Source organism: Zophobas morio, unplaced genomic scaffold (assembly GCF_036711695.1).
Source record: "Zophobas morio isolate AGI-343-1 ecotype UQ-CSIRO unplaced genomic scaffold, CSIRO_AGI_Zmor_V1 ptg000026l, whole genome shotgun sequence".
NCBI classification, from domain to species: domain Eukaryota; kingdom Metazoa; phylum Arthropoda; class Insecta; order Coleoptera; family Tenebrionidae; genus Zophobas; species Zophobas morio.
This window is the reverse complement of record NW_026972131.1, coordinates 692,022-710,844: the sequence shown is the minus strand read 5'-3', so window position 1 is coordinate 710,844 and position 18,823 is coordinate 692,022. Positions and strand designations below refer to the sequence as shown.

The window sequence follows — 18,823 nt, the reverse complement described above, 5'->3', positions numbered from 1 at the left end:
CTTCGCTTTTTCAACATCTCTTTAAATTTTACAGTTTTAAAATTGAAAAACTGAAAAATTAAAGAATTAAAAATTGGTGAAATTCTTTCTTCAGAGCCAATAACAACAAATGATGAAAACGGAATAAGGGTGGGTGGGAGGGCCCTCTTTTTACTTTATTTTTAAATCTTTCACATTTTACAGTAAATAAAATAAGTCAGTGAAATGAACATAAGACGTAGGCGGAGCTGAGTTTAGGTTGTCCAAAGACTACTCTTAATATTATTCAGTCTTATCTTGGCAAGTACTAAAAAAAAAATTAAAAATTGAAAAATTACAAATCAAAAAATTGCAAATGGAAAAATTGCAAAATCTGAAAACTGAAACATCCAAAAGTTGGGAAATCGAAACTCTGAAAAATTTAAAAATAAAACTCGAAGAGTCGCATATCTTAAAAATGAAAATTGAAAAATCGTAAATCGAAAAATTTAGGAAACGAGAAACCGAAAAAATTAAAATTGTAAAAACAAAAAAATAAAATCTAAACACTGAAAAATCGAATAAGTGAAAAAATAACGAAAATAAATACCGAAAAATTTAAAATATAAAAATTGAAGAAATCAAAAGTTGGAAAATTGAAAATTTTAAACTTGAAAACTCGAAAAATTGCAAATCGAACAACCGAAGAAAAAAAATGAAAAACTGAAGAACTGAAAAATTCAAGCAAAAAATCGAGGCGAGGGAAGTTCTGTCGAAATAATCTTCTACAATTTTACTCATTTATTTTATTGTACCATTTCATAAATTATGTCCCACCTCACGTCTTTTTTATATACTTTTTTTGGTATAAGTAAATTTAAATTTCGTTGTTCCTTTCAAATAACTCGTCCATCTCCCATTTCATTGTTTCTACCCATAGTTTGTGTAGAACTTTTGAACTCTGTTTGGTGATAACAAACAACATAATGTCAGCTAATAATAATAGTCGGACAGCTAGCGACCGATTTACTTCGGTATTTTAGCAGTCATGAAAATTAATGGACAAACTCTCGTGTACATGCTAAATGAAGAATACCGATCCTGACAACTTTAGTGACGAAATTCAATTATAATATTTAGAATTATTTATCCGAATAATTTACATTCAACCATATTTAAATTTTAACAACGACGAAATAACAAAAACATAAAATTAAATTTTCCAACTTTCACAACAAATACTGATCTCGAAATGACTGACTTGTTACTTTATACAGGGTATGGTAATGGCTGAATATCGCGAGAACGGCTTATCAGAACTCATTGAAATTTGGTACACAAGTAAAAATATTTGAACTCTATCCTCTGAAATATTATTCAAATTTCCATCAACAATTGTTTTCAAGATACAAGGCCAACGTATTTTTTTTTAATGGCATGAGGGGTCAAATTTAATATTTTTGAAAACGTTTTTGATCGAAAACAATTACCAGCAAGATATGTCAGTTTTTGAAGCGGAATTTATTCACACAGAGAGATGTTTTTCCTTAATTGTAGGATTGATTGCTAAAAAATCCTTTTATTTGAGCCTTACTCTACTTGTGCAGGAGGACGTTGAGTAAATTTTATTTTTCGTGTGCTTTAGACGGACGAATCGAATTTTCCAAGGGATGGTGTGTTTAATCAGCATAATCAACACTATTACAGCTTTGAAAATCCCTATTGATACGACAAAGAGCAGTTTCTTTGATTTTATTTGTTGCAACTAATCTTGTTTTGGCAAATTTTGTCGTTTCTGTAATTTTTTTGACAGTTTGCACTGTTTCATATTTTTTATTTCTCATCATGGCCATTTAAGATGAAAAATTATCACTATCTAAAGTTTACAATGTTCCAAATTTTGTTGTGTAAAAAAGTCTTTATATATATCTTGCAAAGTTAAAGTGCTAGATTTTTTTTTGGATTATATGCAGTTACTACAAAGTTTGGTATATAGTTGGTCTCTCATTTTTTGAGCATGCTGTATGTAATAATTAAAATATAATAAATATATTTTATTTTAGCTACAAAAATCCAAGCGTAAGTAACATAATATTTTACTTGAGAAAATATTACATAATAAATATGTCTACCTACATGTATAAACATAAAGTATATCAAATTATTTTAATTCAAATTTTCATTTCTGTTCAGGCAGTTTCCCAAATATGGCTTCATATGCCACGCATAATTTTGCCAATTTTCTTGGGTTATTACCTCCGAAGCATTGCTTACCTGGATATATAATTCATAAATAAATGCAAATACGATTTTGTAAATTTTAATCAAAATTATTCAGAGATATGAAAAATATTTTCGTTGTCTGTTTTTGATCATACTGTTACGTTGAACGGGTGAATAAAATCGGCGTAGGTTACACTCAACAACTTATTTCTTAATAACTCGAATTACATGACTGATTATTACACGGCGCAACTCGACTGTACTCTCGTGGACTCGATTTGCTGAATAACCCTCGTTCCCGACGATTATATTTAAACCTATACCTTCATCTCGATGGTTCGAGAATGCCGTTTCGAGGGTTTTCTGGGTTGCCCATCGCGACTTCAGCTTTCAGGCTTTTCGTCAGCGAATGCTGCATCGCCCGCCGTACATATCAAAATAAACACATATATACTAGAAGCTACTAAAAGTAGCTATTAAAATACAATAATTATTATTGTTGATAAACTAATTGACAATATTACTCCTATATTAATCAGAATTATTAATTTTTTACTAATTCTCTTTTCTAGGTGACGGAACTGATTACCTCAATGTTGCAATTAAAGATGGTTGTCTTAGTCTTACCATGGGATTAGCCAACGGTAAACAAGAAATGCAAATAAAGCCTAATAAAGTACGATTTGATGACAATCAGTGGCACAAAGTAAGCGTCCATCGGAGAATACAAGAGGTGAGCAACAAAAGCGGTACAAAATTCCATTCGCAATAAAAGATTTTTGTGTTTTAGATTTCATCTATTACAAGCTTTTGTCGGGTAAGTCGATTTATTACATTACATTACAAAGTAACCAATAGCATGTAATGTATGACGTAACATTAGTGGCGAACATCTGCAGTGCTATAATATTCTTTAATCAAGTTACAGTAGAAACTCTAATGAGTACTCCAATAATATTTTGCATTTAAAAACAGTGTAAGCACTTAATCGCATTAAACTAAGTATCTTCCTACTTACATAATTTTACGAAAGTTTACAATCCGATTATGCAATAAAATTTTTGTTGTCTCAGTTAAGTAATAATTACAGTAATAAGCTCCTTTTTTATAAAGGTCAACTATTCTGCTTGTTATTTAATTTCTAACCGTATTTAAAATTTTACTCTCCAAGCGTAATTAAGACGTACTTACGCTTGTTATTGGAGTTGCATTGTACAGGATTTAAAACATCCCAAATTGGCGAACAAGCTAAATAGGACATATCCAGGAATCTTTTTGACTACTCGGTACTCTTTAACAATATAACGTTTATCTCTACAACACTGAAAACACATATGAAATAAATACAAAAGTCACATTAAATATAGCCAAAATCAAAATAAGTTGGTCTCGGAAACTCTTCGCGTTAGAGCAGTGACTTCGAGAATAAATGTTCAAATTCAGGTTGTAAGAAACTATGAAGTTTAAAACTTTCTTCATTTTTTATTTTACAGCTTTCTGCAGTGGTAGATGGTGTATATGCAGATCACTCTCACATTGCTGGAAAATTTACCATGTTATCATCAAGTCGCGTGTATGTGGGTGGGAGTATTAACACTAGGGCACTTCCTGGAGCCAGAGTTCACAACAATTTTATCGGTTGTATGCGAAAGGTAGGTTTAAAATAAAATATTTATCTAGTGTCAGTTGGCATGAAAAATCTCATATTCATGTATTTTTTAATTCCCGTGTGTTGAAGTTACGATTGTTTAGTTTAGCCAAAGAACACGTCTCATAAAGCTTATTCGAAAATTATTTCGTATTTACTTAGACCTTCCTACACACTAAACGCGTGGTATCACTTTTCATTCTAGTGCGGCAACCCACACAGCAGCTTCCAAAATAGGATCATTATTTTCGCCTACTACTACCAAACGCCCCACTATCGAATTCCCTAATAATAGCATATACTTATTATATCGGGTGTGTCAAAAGCCGCGGAAGAGCCGAATATGTTGAGAAAATAATTTTAAATTTTCTTTATTTATAATTAACTTTAGTTAATCAAAATGTAAGTAAACCTTCTGAGTTTTTTATAGTCAATAAAAACTTACTAAAACATTCTTTTTTGCCCGACCGGGAGCTTTCTTCAGACTTAAATACTGTATTTCACATGTCTTAAAAAATAAAATTAAAAAAAAAAAAACAAAAAACAATTAAATCAAAATAATTACAAGATTACAAGCCCATGCAACATAATAAATCGGCATACATTTCTCACTTTTGGTTGTAAACGAAATGCATACGCTACAAAATGCCCGGAAGAAGCGGGTTTCGACTTCTTCGGAATCCAATAACACCGCGTAAAATATAATTTTGATTTTTACAGGAAATGTGTTTTGGGATATTGGGTAAACGTTACGTCCGTTCGATTGTGGGATTACATTACTAAAGATAGGCAGAAATAAGTTTTCGACTCCCACCACTAGTCCACAGCGCCGTGCGGTTAAACGGATGCCTATGAAGCGGTTAATCGAGGAGCTCTAACTTATTTTCGCCTAACAGTAGTCATTATGCATAATTAATCGTTTGATTAAGAAATATGGACTTTTTAAATCTATAATTCTTCCTCTCTTGTATAAAGAATATTTTCCAATTGTCAAAATTTGTAGGTCGAATTCATCGCAGATACATTAAGACTGAGTCTTCTTGAATTAGGAAGATCTGGAAGTCATCTTATTTCAGTGGCAGGTCAACTTGATTACAAATGTCCGGCTGGAGAATCACATGATCCTATCACTTTTACAACTAGGGAATCTCATTTGGTACGTATACTAACGTCTTTTCCTTGCACATATTTAGCAACAGGTTTTTTGACGTAGACTTTGTACATTTACGATAGACAAAGTACAAGACAAATTATCTTTGCAACGTCATCTATTAAAATTTTGTGAAATTTATTTTGTTATAGATCTTACCTCCATGGAACGCCAAAAAATCTGGAAATATATCTTTCAAATTTCGCACAAATGAAGCAAATGGTTTAATACTTTTCAACGGAGGAGTCCGGCCACCACGGGTAAGATCTTGAATTGTTTCTAGTCAAATATTAATTAAACTAACGTAAGATCAAGGACTGGATGGAGATAAATTCATATTTTATATACCACGATGTACACAGGGTGCCGTATCCTAGTTTGGGCATACTAAGGAATTAACATGGACAACTGGTTTTTATTTTATAATATCTCCCCAGATTACTTTAAAGCTATTATCATTGTTTAAGTATATTATAGTTGGACAACCTATACGGACAATCACTTTCCCATGTAGAAAAGAATGAATATATATTTTACATCTCACTCGCTTCACCATGAAGTGGTGGTACCTTAGGAAAGGGGGTGAAAATAGTCCGTAAGCACGTGATGTCGATAAGGTAGTAAACGGACGTATTAATCAGTACGTTGTACGGGGAGCAGTCACAAAATAAGCAAACGTACGTGTTGAAGACTTTACATATACCTATGTAATATATGTATATGTAGTGCATACCTGTTTCAAGGTTAAGGTAACAAAAATTTAATATTATCGCGGTATACCTATTATTCATGAACTGCATAACAAATATGCGTCCCTTCGTCCACTTTAAAGGTATACGAAATTAAACGACCACTACTTTAATTAATAAGTAACAAGTCATCTAATTTGCCTCCAGAATAACTATGGATTGTCATCAAACTATGAACACCAAATTCATTCAATATGAACATCTTCTTACGTATTTTTTTTATTAACAGTAGTCAAATCATTAAATACATATTATTTTTGAAACTAAAATGCATTTTATCCTAAGATTGTATCACAAAATATTCATCACCATTTAAATATATACGATTTAGACATCAAGAAATAAATTTAAAACTGCAAAAATTATACTAAAACAGCCTTAAATGTGTCTTGTATGTATGTACGTGCTTATCAGTATGTAGGCATTTTAACGCACAGCAATAATCGTTCTTGATGAGTAATGACTGATGACTACTGTAACACAGTAAATCCTCGAAATCGAAAATTTAAAACACTGAAAAATTCAAATATGGGAAAATTGTAAAATCGAGAAATCGAAACATAAAAAAATAAAAAAAATAAAAATTGGAAAATCTAAAATTTAAAAATCGAGAAATTGAACAATCGGTTAATTCAAAAATCGAAACATCGAAAAATTGGAAAATCGAATAAAAAAAAAAATTGGACAATCGAAAATTTAAAAATTCCGAAAATTGAAAAATTGAAATATAGAGAACTGAAAACTCAAAAAATCGAAAAAAATTAATAATTTCAAAAATTGAAAAGTTAAAATTGAGAAATCGAAAAACTGAAAAATCACAAAATTGAACGAAATATCAAAAAATTAGGAAATTAAAAAATTGAGAAACAAAAAAAGTCAAAAAACCAGAGTCTAAAAATCGCAAACTTAAAAAATCGAAAAATTGGAAAATCAAAATCCTGAATAATCGAAAAATTGAAGAACTGAAGAACTGAAAAATCGAAACTTTAGGAAGTGGAGAAATGGAAATATAAAAAAATAGATTAATTGAGAAATCCCAAAACTAAAAATTCAGAAACGTCAAAATTTGAAAAATAAAAAAATATTGAAGAACTAAAAAATCGAAAAATCTAAAATTTAAAACATTGAAAAGTTAAAATGTCCTAAAACTGAAAAATGGAGAAATCCAAACATCAAAAAATAAAAAAAAATCTAAAATTTAATAATTGAAAAACTAAAAAATCAACGAAGTCGAGAATTTAAAAAATTGGACAATTGAAAAATCGGATAAATCAAAAATCGAAACATCGAAAAATCGGGAAACCGAAAAACAAAAAATCGAAAAACCAACAAATCGAAAAATCGAAACATTGTAAAATTCAAAAATTGAAACATCGAGAAATCGAAAAATCAAAAGAGAAAAAAAATCGAGGAGTCGAAAAATCGAGAAGTCGAAAAATCAAAAAACTGAGAAACCGAAGTAGGCCAAAATCGAAAAATCGAAAACTTAAATATGGAAAAATTGATAAAGCGAGAGATTGAATAATCAAAAAATTGAAACATCCGAATCTCAATGAATTGAGATCTAAAAAAATTTAAACATTCGGAAATTTAAAAAATTAAAATATAGAACTGGAAACTCGAGAAGCCGAAAAATCTAGAAATTTAAAAATTAAAATATGAAAAAGTTGAAAAATTGAGAAATCGAAATAAAAAACAAAAAACTGAAAATCCAAAAATAAAAAATTGAAAAATCTAGAAGTCGAAAAATGAAAGAATCGAAGTATTGAAAAAATATCAAAACTGAAAGAAATATCCAAAAATTGAGAAATCGACAAACCAATAAAGCGAAGTTGAAAAATCGAAGAATTGAAGAACTGAAAAATCTAAACTTTGAGAAGTGGGAAAATCAAAAATAGATTAATTGAGAAATCAGAAAACTGAAAATTTAACGCAAAAATTTGAAAAATTCAAAAATTTAAATACTGAAGAACTGAAAAGCCAAAAAATCGAGAAATCGAAAAAACTAAAATTTAAAACAATGAATAATTAAAATATCGCAAAATTGAAGAATCGAGAGATCCAATTCAATTTGAAAAATTGAAAAATCGGGGCATTGAAAAATTGGAAAATCCAGAAATTGAAAAGCTCAAAAGAAAAAAATGGAAAAACCGAGAAATCCAAAAATCGAAACATCGAAAAATTCAAAAACTCAGACTTCGAGAAATCGAAAAATCGGAGGATCGAGAAATTGAGGAGTCGGAAGCCGAAAAGGAAAGTTAAAAATTGAAAAATTGAGAAATTGAACAATCAAAACAACGAAACATCTGAATTCGATAAATTGAGAAATTAAAAAATTGAATAATCGAAAAATTGTAAAAAAGAAAAACTGGAAAATCAAAAATTAAAATTCAAAAAATCGAAAAATTGAAAAATTGAAATATGTATAGAAAAACTGAAAACTCGAGATATCGAAAAACCTAGAATTTTAAAAAATGAAATACATATTAAAACATCGAAAAGTTTAAAAATTGAGAAATCGAAGCATTAAACAGTCCCAGAATTGAAAAATCTAAAGTTTACAATAAATTGAAAATCCAAAAAGGAAAAAAGCGAGAAATCAAAAAAAATCCATCAATTCAAAAATCGAAAAGTCGAAAAATTGAAATATTGAAAAATCTCATAACTGAAAGAAATATTCAAAAAAATGAGAAATTAAAAAATTGGAAAGTTGAGAAATCGAAAATCTAAAAAAGCAAAACTGAAAAATCGTAATCTTAAAAAATCGAAAAATTGAGGAATTGAAGATGTGAAAAATCGAAACTTTAGGAAATCCAGAAATGGACAAATAAAAAAAATACTTTAGAAATCGGCAAACTGAAAATTTAGAAACGTGAAAATTTGAAAAATTGAAAAATCGACATATTTAAAAACCGTAAAATTGAAGAGGACAAAAATTGAGAAATCGTATCATTGAAACATCGTAAGATTGAGAAATCGAAAAATAAAAAAATCGAGAAATAGAAAATTTAAGGAATGGAGGAATCGGAAAAGCCCAAAATTGAAATATTGAAAAATTGAGACATTTAAAGTTGAAAAATCGAGAAATCATCAAGCCGAAAAATCCCAATAGCGTATTTAGGCATAAATCACAAGATCAGGACTATTCTACTTTTTAAAATTTAAATAACATTATAAATTGGAAAATGTTGATTTTTTTTTTCAAAAATCTTGACGTCTAAGGTGACTCGACACGGATGCATAAACCGTAAACGGGGCGAAACTACAATTTTACTATTGTAAAATTTGGAGATTGCGTCATTTCATTGTTCGTGACAAATTTTGGAGGGTGTAATTTGATAATACAATTTGAAATGTAAATTTTGTCATTCGGGAACATTATGTATTAAATCGTTAAGATGTTCAAGAACTTTGTTCACTTATTCGTTGTAAAGTCCAATGGTCGAAATGGGTTAGTTCTTCGTAGTGGATGTGTATCACATCAACTCTAACGAATATCGGTTTATAGATAAATCGCTTAAAGCCGATATTGGCCTGAGTGTGCTTTGGTCTGTAGATCAAACAAGTTCTCAGGCGACGAAAAATTGCATGTGGAGGGAGACTTCGGATTACAAATCGTGTCAAGAAAGACATATTTGGGAGAGATGGATTTTCAGGTGCTTGACTAGCGGTAATTTTAAATTGTTTGCTGTCGTTCGCGAAGTGAAGAACACAATTTCATTAAAATAATAATTATAAAATTATCATAATCACTATTGGTGTTAATTAACACAAAATGGCGCGCAAGTTATCAGTTGATTTCGTTAATAAATTCATAGAAACCTATATGGAATTTTTTCATGCCTTAGAAAATTAAAAAGTAAAAAATACAATAACAAAAATTTTAAAATGCGGTTTACGAAAAATTAGTTGACCTGTGCAAAGAAGAAAATTTTAGAAACGCTGACAAATATGACATCTTAAAAAAAATAACACTTGAAGAAATGCTTTCGGCGTAATATTTTTGATGCTCCCGTGAACAAAATACTCTGTGTCAGTGTGCAGTGCGCAAAGAGTTAACTGTGCAGATCTAGCCGAAAATCGGAAGTAATAAATCATCCCATCGGTTGAAGAACGTTGGGTCGGTGCACTGATGTCGGTGTTATATCCCGAGAGGGGCCCAATACACCCAATAAAATGGAACAGACAAAATAAAGCTTCAAACATGATTATTTTTATACTAAAATTCTGAAGTTTACAAACTGCACATTTTTTTTATTGATTTATTTATTTATTTTATCTTGTTTTCGAACTATAATAAACATTTCAAACAATGTCTGTAACTTATTTTAATGTAAATTATATGCATGTGGTTAACAAAATCAGATGTAATATTAGTGTGATTTTGACCTTATTCTAGATTTTATTACAGCAGAACGGCGTATCCTTTTTAAATTTTAGAAGTTACGGAAACTAGTTCAAGAAACAATTAGTTATCTCGTATTTTTGGCACAAAATCTACCAAAATGTCCGATAACAGCAATTGTTTTTCATAGAATCAAACAATCTTCAAAGCAGCCTTTAACAACTCGATATTACAAACATGCCTCTTAAGTTCTTTATGCGTTTTTTTCTCTCTTGTAATTATTTGTAATGTTAACGCCGAAAGTTTATGTCATTCTGTTATTTACTTTGAACATATATTTTCATTTTGTGTTAATATTTTTGTAACACCACGAATCTAAATTTTACTTAAAATCTTGTTTTACTTTAATCTTGTAAAACTAAACAATTATACCAGTTTAAAAACCCTTGGAATGTTTCTGTCAGTCTTCAGATATAGTCAAATAAAAATATGCGTCAAATTCATTTAAATTCAATTCTTTCTTATCACGTTACAACGCGTTGCTTCATATTTTTTATGTCAAGTATATTTTCATATTTTGTACATGTATGTTTATACACATTACTGTTTACGGAACAATGTTAATTATGTATTTATGGATAACTCCTCGTATAAGAGCAGAGTGAAGGGTGTTTGCCTTTGCTAATGTTTGATGGCGCCATCTGATTTAGAGTAAAATAAACCTAAAACGTTCGCTCACTGTAGTGAAAATGCGCGTTGACGAAAAATTTGTCCCACGCCCCCTGGATTCCTTGTCCTAAAGCTCACTATTTAGGCGAAGTAAAATTTGTATTAGGTTGTCCAACTATAATATACTTAAACAATGCTATTATTGATTGATGCATTAGTAGAGGTCCACGAGGACTATTGGCCAGTATTTTTTTTCAAATCTTTGCATTGCGCTCATTCACTGTAAAAATTTTGATGATTTTTGATACCGGGCGTTAATGGGTTCATTTTGAATGTGCAAAACCGAATGCTTTGGAATCGTGCAGATTAAACTTATCATAAGCATGGTAAATTTTTAATGAAAATATGTTTGCTAATTCCCGCAAAAGATTGATGACGTCACCTCAAAATTTTGCCGATTAATCTTATATTTTTTTATTTATTAATTTATTATTTGCCTTACAGGCTTAATAAGATTCCCAGTAGGGGTACAAATTAATTAATCTACATAATAGAAATAAATCAATAAAAATAAATAAAATAAATATTCGAGTTTTATATAATAATAATTGTTCTATTTTTTCTTGCCTTAATTCCCTTATCTTCCGTACTTCTTTCATCCAGTCCAGTCCTCTTCCATCCTCGTTTCGCAATTCTTCCCTACTTTCCTTCGATTCTCTCAATCCTTCACATCCTTACTAGGCCAGTGTCGAAACCTTTGAAAATGGTAAAAAGTGAAAGAAAATTAGAACAGGATGATACCCATTGGAAAAGGAAGAAAATATAACAAAAATAAAAGGAAATATAATTTACGGGCGATCTGAGGTCGGGAAGTGGAAGAGTGGGAGCTTTTAAGGATAGAAAACGGTTTATCACGATTTCCAGCAAAACTACAAGTCCTATCGCACAAAGTTAAATAGCAAAGTTGTAGGTAATAAAAAGATCTACAACTTTTGTATTTACACTTTTTTTACATAACCTCAAAATTTATGCGAAAAATGTAAACAACCGAGTTTTTGGTTTTTTATTTTTATCTACCACAAAAAAATTTTTTTCCGCGAAATTTCGTGAAAACTTACCTATTTATGTCCCAAACTCACTGTAGTTTTTTTGATTCAAAATATTTATTTTTTCGCCTTAATTTGATTTAATATCGAAAAACCACCCTAATTTTCAATCGAAAATTCTCACGTCAAAATATTTGCTTTTTTAAAAAATCGGTGTGCTTTTTGTTCGCTGAAATCTCTACTTTCTGATGGTCTAAAAAAAATTATACATTACTATGGCAAATTTTTACAGGATATGCAAAAAAACGAAGAAACTCTAATTCAAAAAGTTGTTTCTTAATTATTATGTAAAATTTGGCGCTATTTATTAAAATTTACACGTTAATTACTTGAAAAACGGAAGATTCCATGTTACATTGACAAATTAAAAAATTTCAAATCGAAATATACTACTATAATTAACAACCAAATAAGTTAATAAACTTAATACTTTATAAGACATCTAGAAAATTTTGTTAAAGTTGTAGGATAATTTTTAAGTTATATGCATAGGTGCCATTTTAAGATAACTTATATACCTGAATGGCCTACGGAAAATTTTAGCCCATCAGAAGAATGAACTTAAAGAGAATCGTGACGAATTGACTTATTTAAAAGAAACTTTTGGAATCTACAGTCACAAGGATTTTCCTGTAAACAAGCAGAAGAAGATGCTGATGCTGACATAATTAAGATCTCGATAGAAACTGCCAGAGATACTAATAAAACTGTCATAATTGTGGATCAAGATATTGATCTTTTGGTCCTTTTGAATCAATTGAAGAAAAACATCGTAAATTCATTGTCTTCTAATATATAAAATTCTCGTGTCACAGTGTATGTAGCCAAACTCCCCCGAAACGGCTTGACTGATTTTTATTAAATTTTCTGTCTATATTCGGTAGGTCTGAGAATAGGTCGAACTATTTTTTATACTCCTAGGTGATAAAGATGGCCCACTCAAAAAAAATTGGGTGGGCCAGTCCACAGCCATAGGGTTGTTGAATATAATCATTGTCGTACGATAAATTTTTATGTATAATTTATAATTTAATTTAATTATAATTTATTTATTTTAATTTAATTTTTTATTTAACAACTAAAATATTCACTAGAAATAATTTATATGGTAAAACAACGTTTGCTGGGTCTGCTAGTTAGACGATAAAAATTTGTCAAATTTAGCCAATATTTTTTATAAAAAACGTGCAAACAAAGAAGATATCGCAAAAAATGGATTACAATTAATCAAATATATTTATAAATGTAAAAATGACAATATAACACTGAATCAATTAAGATTTCGAAAATCAATTGACAAGAATTAAATCATCTTTCATCTTGACAAATCTCCCACCAACAGAAGGCGTTTGTTTCATTTTCATTTTTTTGGTTTGTCAATGTAACATGGAATCTTACTTTTTTCGAGTAATTAAAGTGTAAATTTTAATAAATATCTCAAAATTTAACATGATTAAAAAAAAATTCGGATTCGAGTTTTTTCCTTTTTTTTAGATTTCCTGTGAAAATTTCCCATAGTAATGTATACTTTCTTTACACCATCAGAAACTAGAGATTTTAACGAACAAAAAGCACATGGACTTTTTTCAAAAACCAAGCATTTTGACGTGAGAATTTTCGATTGAAAATTAGGGTGGTTTTTCGATATTAAATCAAAATAAGGGGGTGAGTTTGGGAGATAAATAGGTAAGTTTTAACCAAATTTCGTGAAAAAAAAAATTTGTGGGAGATAAAAATAAAAAACCAAAAACTCGGTTATTTGCATTTTTCGCATAAATTTTCAGGTTATGCAAAAAAAATCTAAATACAAAAGTTGTAAATCCTTTTATTACCTAAAACTTTGCCATTTAACTTTTTTCGATAGGATTTGTAGTTTTGGCGGAAATCGTGATAAACCGTTTTCTACCCTTAAGAGCTCACACTCTTCCACTTCCCGACCTCAGATCGCCCGTAAATTATTTTTCCTTTTATTTTTGTTATATTTTCTTTCTTTTGCAATGGGTATCAGCCTGTTCTAAATTTTTTTGTTCTCAAAAATTATCGGCACTGGCCTATACAGCATATGCTCTTATTTTTTCTCCCTCTCTCCAACATATCCTACACCTTCTGTCAGTTTCATCCATCCAAAAATTGTTCTCTTTCTCTTGATTTCCACACCTAAATCTCGCCAACATTCTTTTCTCCTTTGTACTCTTTCTTTCTGTGTGTACTTTGGTAGTTCATCCTTAAATATTTTTCTGTACTCTGCATTATATCTAGACTCCGATATCCTCGATCTGCGTTCTTGCTTATCTATATCCTTATCTCTTATACTCAGTTATTTTTTCATACTCCTTCCTATTTTTCTCATTCTCCCTATTTCTTCACATGCATATCCTTTTCCCTTATAATACTTGTCTCTTTCATTCCAAACATGTTTTCCCCCTTTCTTTCTTATTTCTTTCCAACATTCTTGCAATATTTTACAATCACCTCTCTCACTAAACTTCTCTTCAAATCCAACCGCCCTTTTACCCGTTTCCACTCTCATTTTCTCCCTTTTTGTTTCTCCTCTCACTATTACTCCGGCGTATACTTTTCCAATCCCAATGTCCATTTTAAGTATTTTTTTTTGCACTCTCTCTATTTCTTCATATTCCCTCCATCCCCAACTCTCAGCTCCGTACGTAAATACACTTTTGATCAAACTATCAAACATCATCATTCTTCTCTTATAGTCATGTCCAAATTTTCTCTCTCCTATTCCCCATGCTTTTCGGACAATTTCTTGAATATGCGCTCTATCTGAGTTATTGCTCTTTTATGTTTATCCTAAGTACTGGAATTCTTTCACCTGCTCAATCTTCTTCCCTCTCCATGCCCACTCTTCCTTCTCCTTTCTTACTTTCTTCCCAAACACCACCATTTTTGTTTTTTCCACATTCACTTCCAATTTCTTTTTTTGTACGTACTTCTCGAAACTTTTAAATCATTGTTTTCATTTCTTCTCTTTTCTTTGCCACAATCACCAAATCATCTGCGTACGCCAACGACCACACTTTCTCTATATACCGCCCCTCCTGTCTGTGCTTTTCTCAACATTTCATCTATATCTCTTAGTTAAGCTGCAAACAATGCGGGGCTGAGTGGGCATCACTGTTTCACTCCTCTATTTGTATAACAACTCTCGCTCTGTATTCCATTCACTCTCATCTTACTTACTGTTTCTTCAATGGAAGAAATATCCATTTTCGTTACCAGGTACGCAGGAAGTCATTTTCCCTTTCAAGCTCCATCTACCACTTCCCATGTCCAATCTTTCACTCCTTCTGTCCCGAACATCCACGCTTCACTTTGGATTCCATCCCCTCCTGATGTTTTTCCTCTTTTCAGTCTTTCAATCTGTCTTCCTATTTCATCTCCTGTTATTTCAGAACCTCTCCACATTTCTTCCGTCGTTGTGATTCCTTTATTTATTTTGCAGCATTTTTCCTCACAACTTCCAATAATTCCATAATAGTAATTTACACAACTAGTCTATAATTGATTCTCCCCTAGCCCCTACGTACGTCCATTCTCCTTCTTCATTTCCTTCCTTGTTTCCGTTCAAAATTTCCCATCTCATTTCCTCTATTATCTTCCACAAAATTTTCTCTTCTTTGTTATTAATTCTATATATTTTCATTACTCCGTTTTTATTATTACTTCCTTTTTCCAGTTCTTGCATTTCTTTTCGAATTCCCATTGCTATTCCCCCGCTTGCTCTCCCCTTTTTCTATTCCTTTGTCGCCCCTTGACACTCCCACACATATTCTTGTGGTAGTGTCTCTTCAAATTTCTCCCAGTTTTCTTTTTGTACCATCTCTCTAATACCCCACCACATCCCAGGCAACATGATGTCGTCTTTTTCACGTGAATAAATGGTCATCAATTACGTCATAGTGACCAAAGATTTCACGTGATATTGACGTACCAATGATGGTCAAATGTTTCGCCCAGATGACGTCATTTTCTAACGAACTACTGACGTGTTGTACTGACGTCTTAGAGTCGTCATTTTGTAATGAACTATTGACGTGATGTATTGACGTCTTAGAGACAGCATTTATTGTCCATTTTAAGACGTTTTTTATATTTTGATTTTTAGAAAAAAATATGCAATAAATAAAACGCTAAAATAGTTTTATATTTTTATATTGTTTGCCTTAAATAAAATATTATAATTCGTTATAATCACCAGGTAAACCCCAAAACAAAATATATATTAATTAAAATTAAAACAAATTAATGTAAAAAAATTAAATTTACTACAATTCTGTACAACCAACAATGAACTTCAATAAACAAATAAAAAATATATGTCAATTAAACAAATTAAAGATAAACCACTCCTAAGAACACAAACAAATCTACATACAGGTAATTACGATTATCATTAGTATAAACAAAAAAAAAAAGGATAATATACACTATATAATAAAAAATAAACGTTGCAATAAAATATGCTATTTAAAGAAAAATCAGTCTTAAAAATACACACAAATCTATTTACAAAAAATATAAAAAAAACTAGAATAAAGGGAAAAGACAATTGAATCGCATTGTTGAAGTTACTTGATTTGAAAATGCACTGTAAAACTATCCAATTCACGACGACTTGACTGTCCCCAACACACAAAAAAATACCGTTAAGAATTAATTCTGTTTTAACAATCATAAAATGGTTACATTGGCAAAAACGTAGGTATAGTCTATCAGGAAAATCTCGTTGTCAATACTTTTTACAATGAAGCGAAATGTGCCATGTATAGTAAGTTACCAAAAAGCACCTGTATATAATATCCAATACTATGTTATATATGTATATTTGGATTCATTGTATTTTTTTAACTTACAAAGAAATCTGCTTATTCTAATATGCAAAGATAATCTTGTAATTCGTCAAAATTTGTTTAGGTGTGGTCTTGGCGGCATAACTTCTATTTTTGTTTTATTTTTCAGTTGTCATATTTGAAGACATTCCCATGTTAGAGATTTTTGCACTCGTTTCCTTTAGCATTTCTTTCCTTTCGATTATGTGTTTTGTGTTTGTTTCAAATCTAGAATAAAATTACATATGTTTATTAGCATTAGTACATAAAAAATTGCAGTAACATACCTTTGCAACATTTTATGGCGCCTCATTTTCCAAAACAATCACCGTAAGTTCTTCATAATCAGTGGGAGTATCTTCTGTTTTACAGTTACCAAAAACAACAGAAAGACGTACAAATTAAAATGATTACTTTATTAGATATTAACTTACCTAGTGTAAATAAGTACAACCCACACTGAACGGCAGAAATTTTCACAAAACTGTGTTAAAAATGAAGTGAGTAACGGATAGGTACACGAGAAAGTTTCGGTGGTTGAGAACCAAGTGGAAATATTGGAATGCTTCACTGTGAAGTGCAATAAACATAAATACCGAAAAAAGGGAAAGTCCGAATGCACGCCTCAAACATCTGATGTATTGTATGGTAAATACGGAAGTTGAGTATTATTTTTTCATTAGATGAAATAAATTTAATAAAACTAAATATTAATCACCCTTCAATTTTTTTGGTAACCATCATCACTTTATAAACGTCTTTATAAAATCAAAATTCGACGAAAGAATTCTTCAAAACCTTGTCCCGTTTTAGGGACAATGGACAAAGAATTTTTATGACTTTGTTTGTGTCGTAGGGTCTTTTCACTATTATACGCTCAATCCCAGATGTTCTATTATAATTTGCCAAGCAGGTACTTACAAAATACACTTCCAGAGTAAACAAGTTTTCAGAAATAATTATTTTATTAGAAATTATTAGAATGAAAAAACTTGTCTTTGGTGTATTTCTAATAAAGCCATTGTATTTTTTGCTCTAAATATAATTAAGCATTATGAGGGTCACTTTTTAAAGAATACGACGACCCACATCTAAATGATCACAAAATCTATACAAAATGACGAAGAAAGGACGGCCTTTTGACGTCATTAATTGACGTCATAAGTAAGTCATAAAAATCTCGTCATTATCACGTGATTTTTTGGGCGAATGACGTCGACGACGAGTTATGACCAAAAATTGACGTGAATTAGACGACAGTCTGCTGCTTGGGATCAAATTTTCCCACCTAGTCCCAGAACTCCTTTTCCTTTTTTCGCAACTCTTAGACATTTCAAAACAATACCTTCATCCGTTTTTCTACTAATTTTGTACGTTTCCCTTTTTCCGATTTCCCTATCTGCATCCTTTTCCTTTGCCTTGTTTCCTTCCATTTTTCCTCCTTTTCTTTTGGATCTTTACTAAAAATTTTCTACCTTCTTGAGTCTGCCCTCTTCTTGATTCCATTCAAAAATTTTTTTTTTATATCCCATTCTAACCATTTTTCTTTTATTTCTCTCTTTTGTTGCCTCTTCTTTTATTTTGATTTGAATTTTTCTTTCCGTTTTCGTCAGATCATCATTTAAATAAATTGACGACCCTTTTAAGTTCTTGCTTTTCATTACATAAACTTTCTCTGCAATTTTGTACGCGCTTTTAACTTTACTCTCTACTTTGGTTTTCTGTTCTAAAAATTTTGTCACCTTAGATAGATAAATAGATAAGTTTGTTGCACAACAGTACAAACGGTTAGTTAACAGTGTATACCTACTGATAATTAACTTAACTAACCTAAGAAAAACAAATAAAATCATACATCAAACTTAAGATACCTACAATACAAAAGGAACACAAATTTAAAATTTATTAAAAGAAATGCCAAAGTCGGTACCTCGTAAAATATCAAAAATTAGCCGCTTTTTAATAACTTGACTGGACATATCCAGAAATTGATCTAAGTGATTCACAATATAGGGAGACAGATAAAAGAACGAGCAGTCATATGAGTGGGTATATATGAGTGGGTGTAATCAATTGTTTATCAACAAATCTAAGCTCTCTACAGTGAGAATCACTTTTTTTAGAC

General features: G+C 30.6%; 1 protein-coding gene across 4 annotated transcripts in view; it reads left to right on the top strand.

Moving 5' to 3' along the window:
- Positions 1-18,823, top strand: part of LOC135136235 (neurexin 1) — a 95,542-nt gene that overhangs the window by 53,674 nt on the left and 23,045 nt on the right. For all 4 annotated transcript variants that reach the window (XM_064065430.1, XM_064065428.1, XM_064065429.1 and 1 more), the window contains 5 exons: positions 2,754-2,914; positions 2,972-2,998; positions 3,675-3,833; positions 4,833-4,985; positions 5,132-5,239. In XM_064065430.1, the coding sequence (XP_063921500.1) occupies positions 2,754-2,914; positions 2,972-2,998; positions 3,675-3,833; positions 4,833-4,985; positions 5,132-5,239 (608 nt within the window). The remainder of the gene's footprint in view (positions 1-2,753; positions 2,915-2,971; positions 2,999-3,674; positions 3,834-4,832; positions 4,986-5,131; positions 5,240-18,823) is intronic.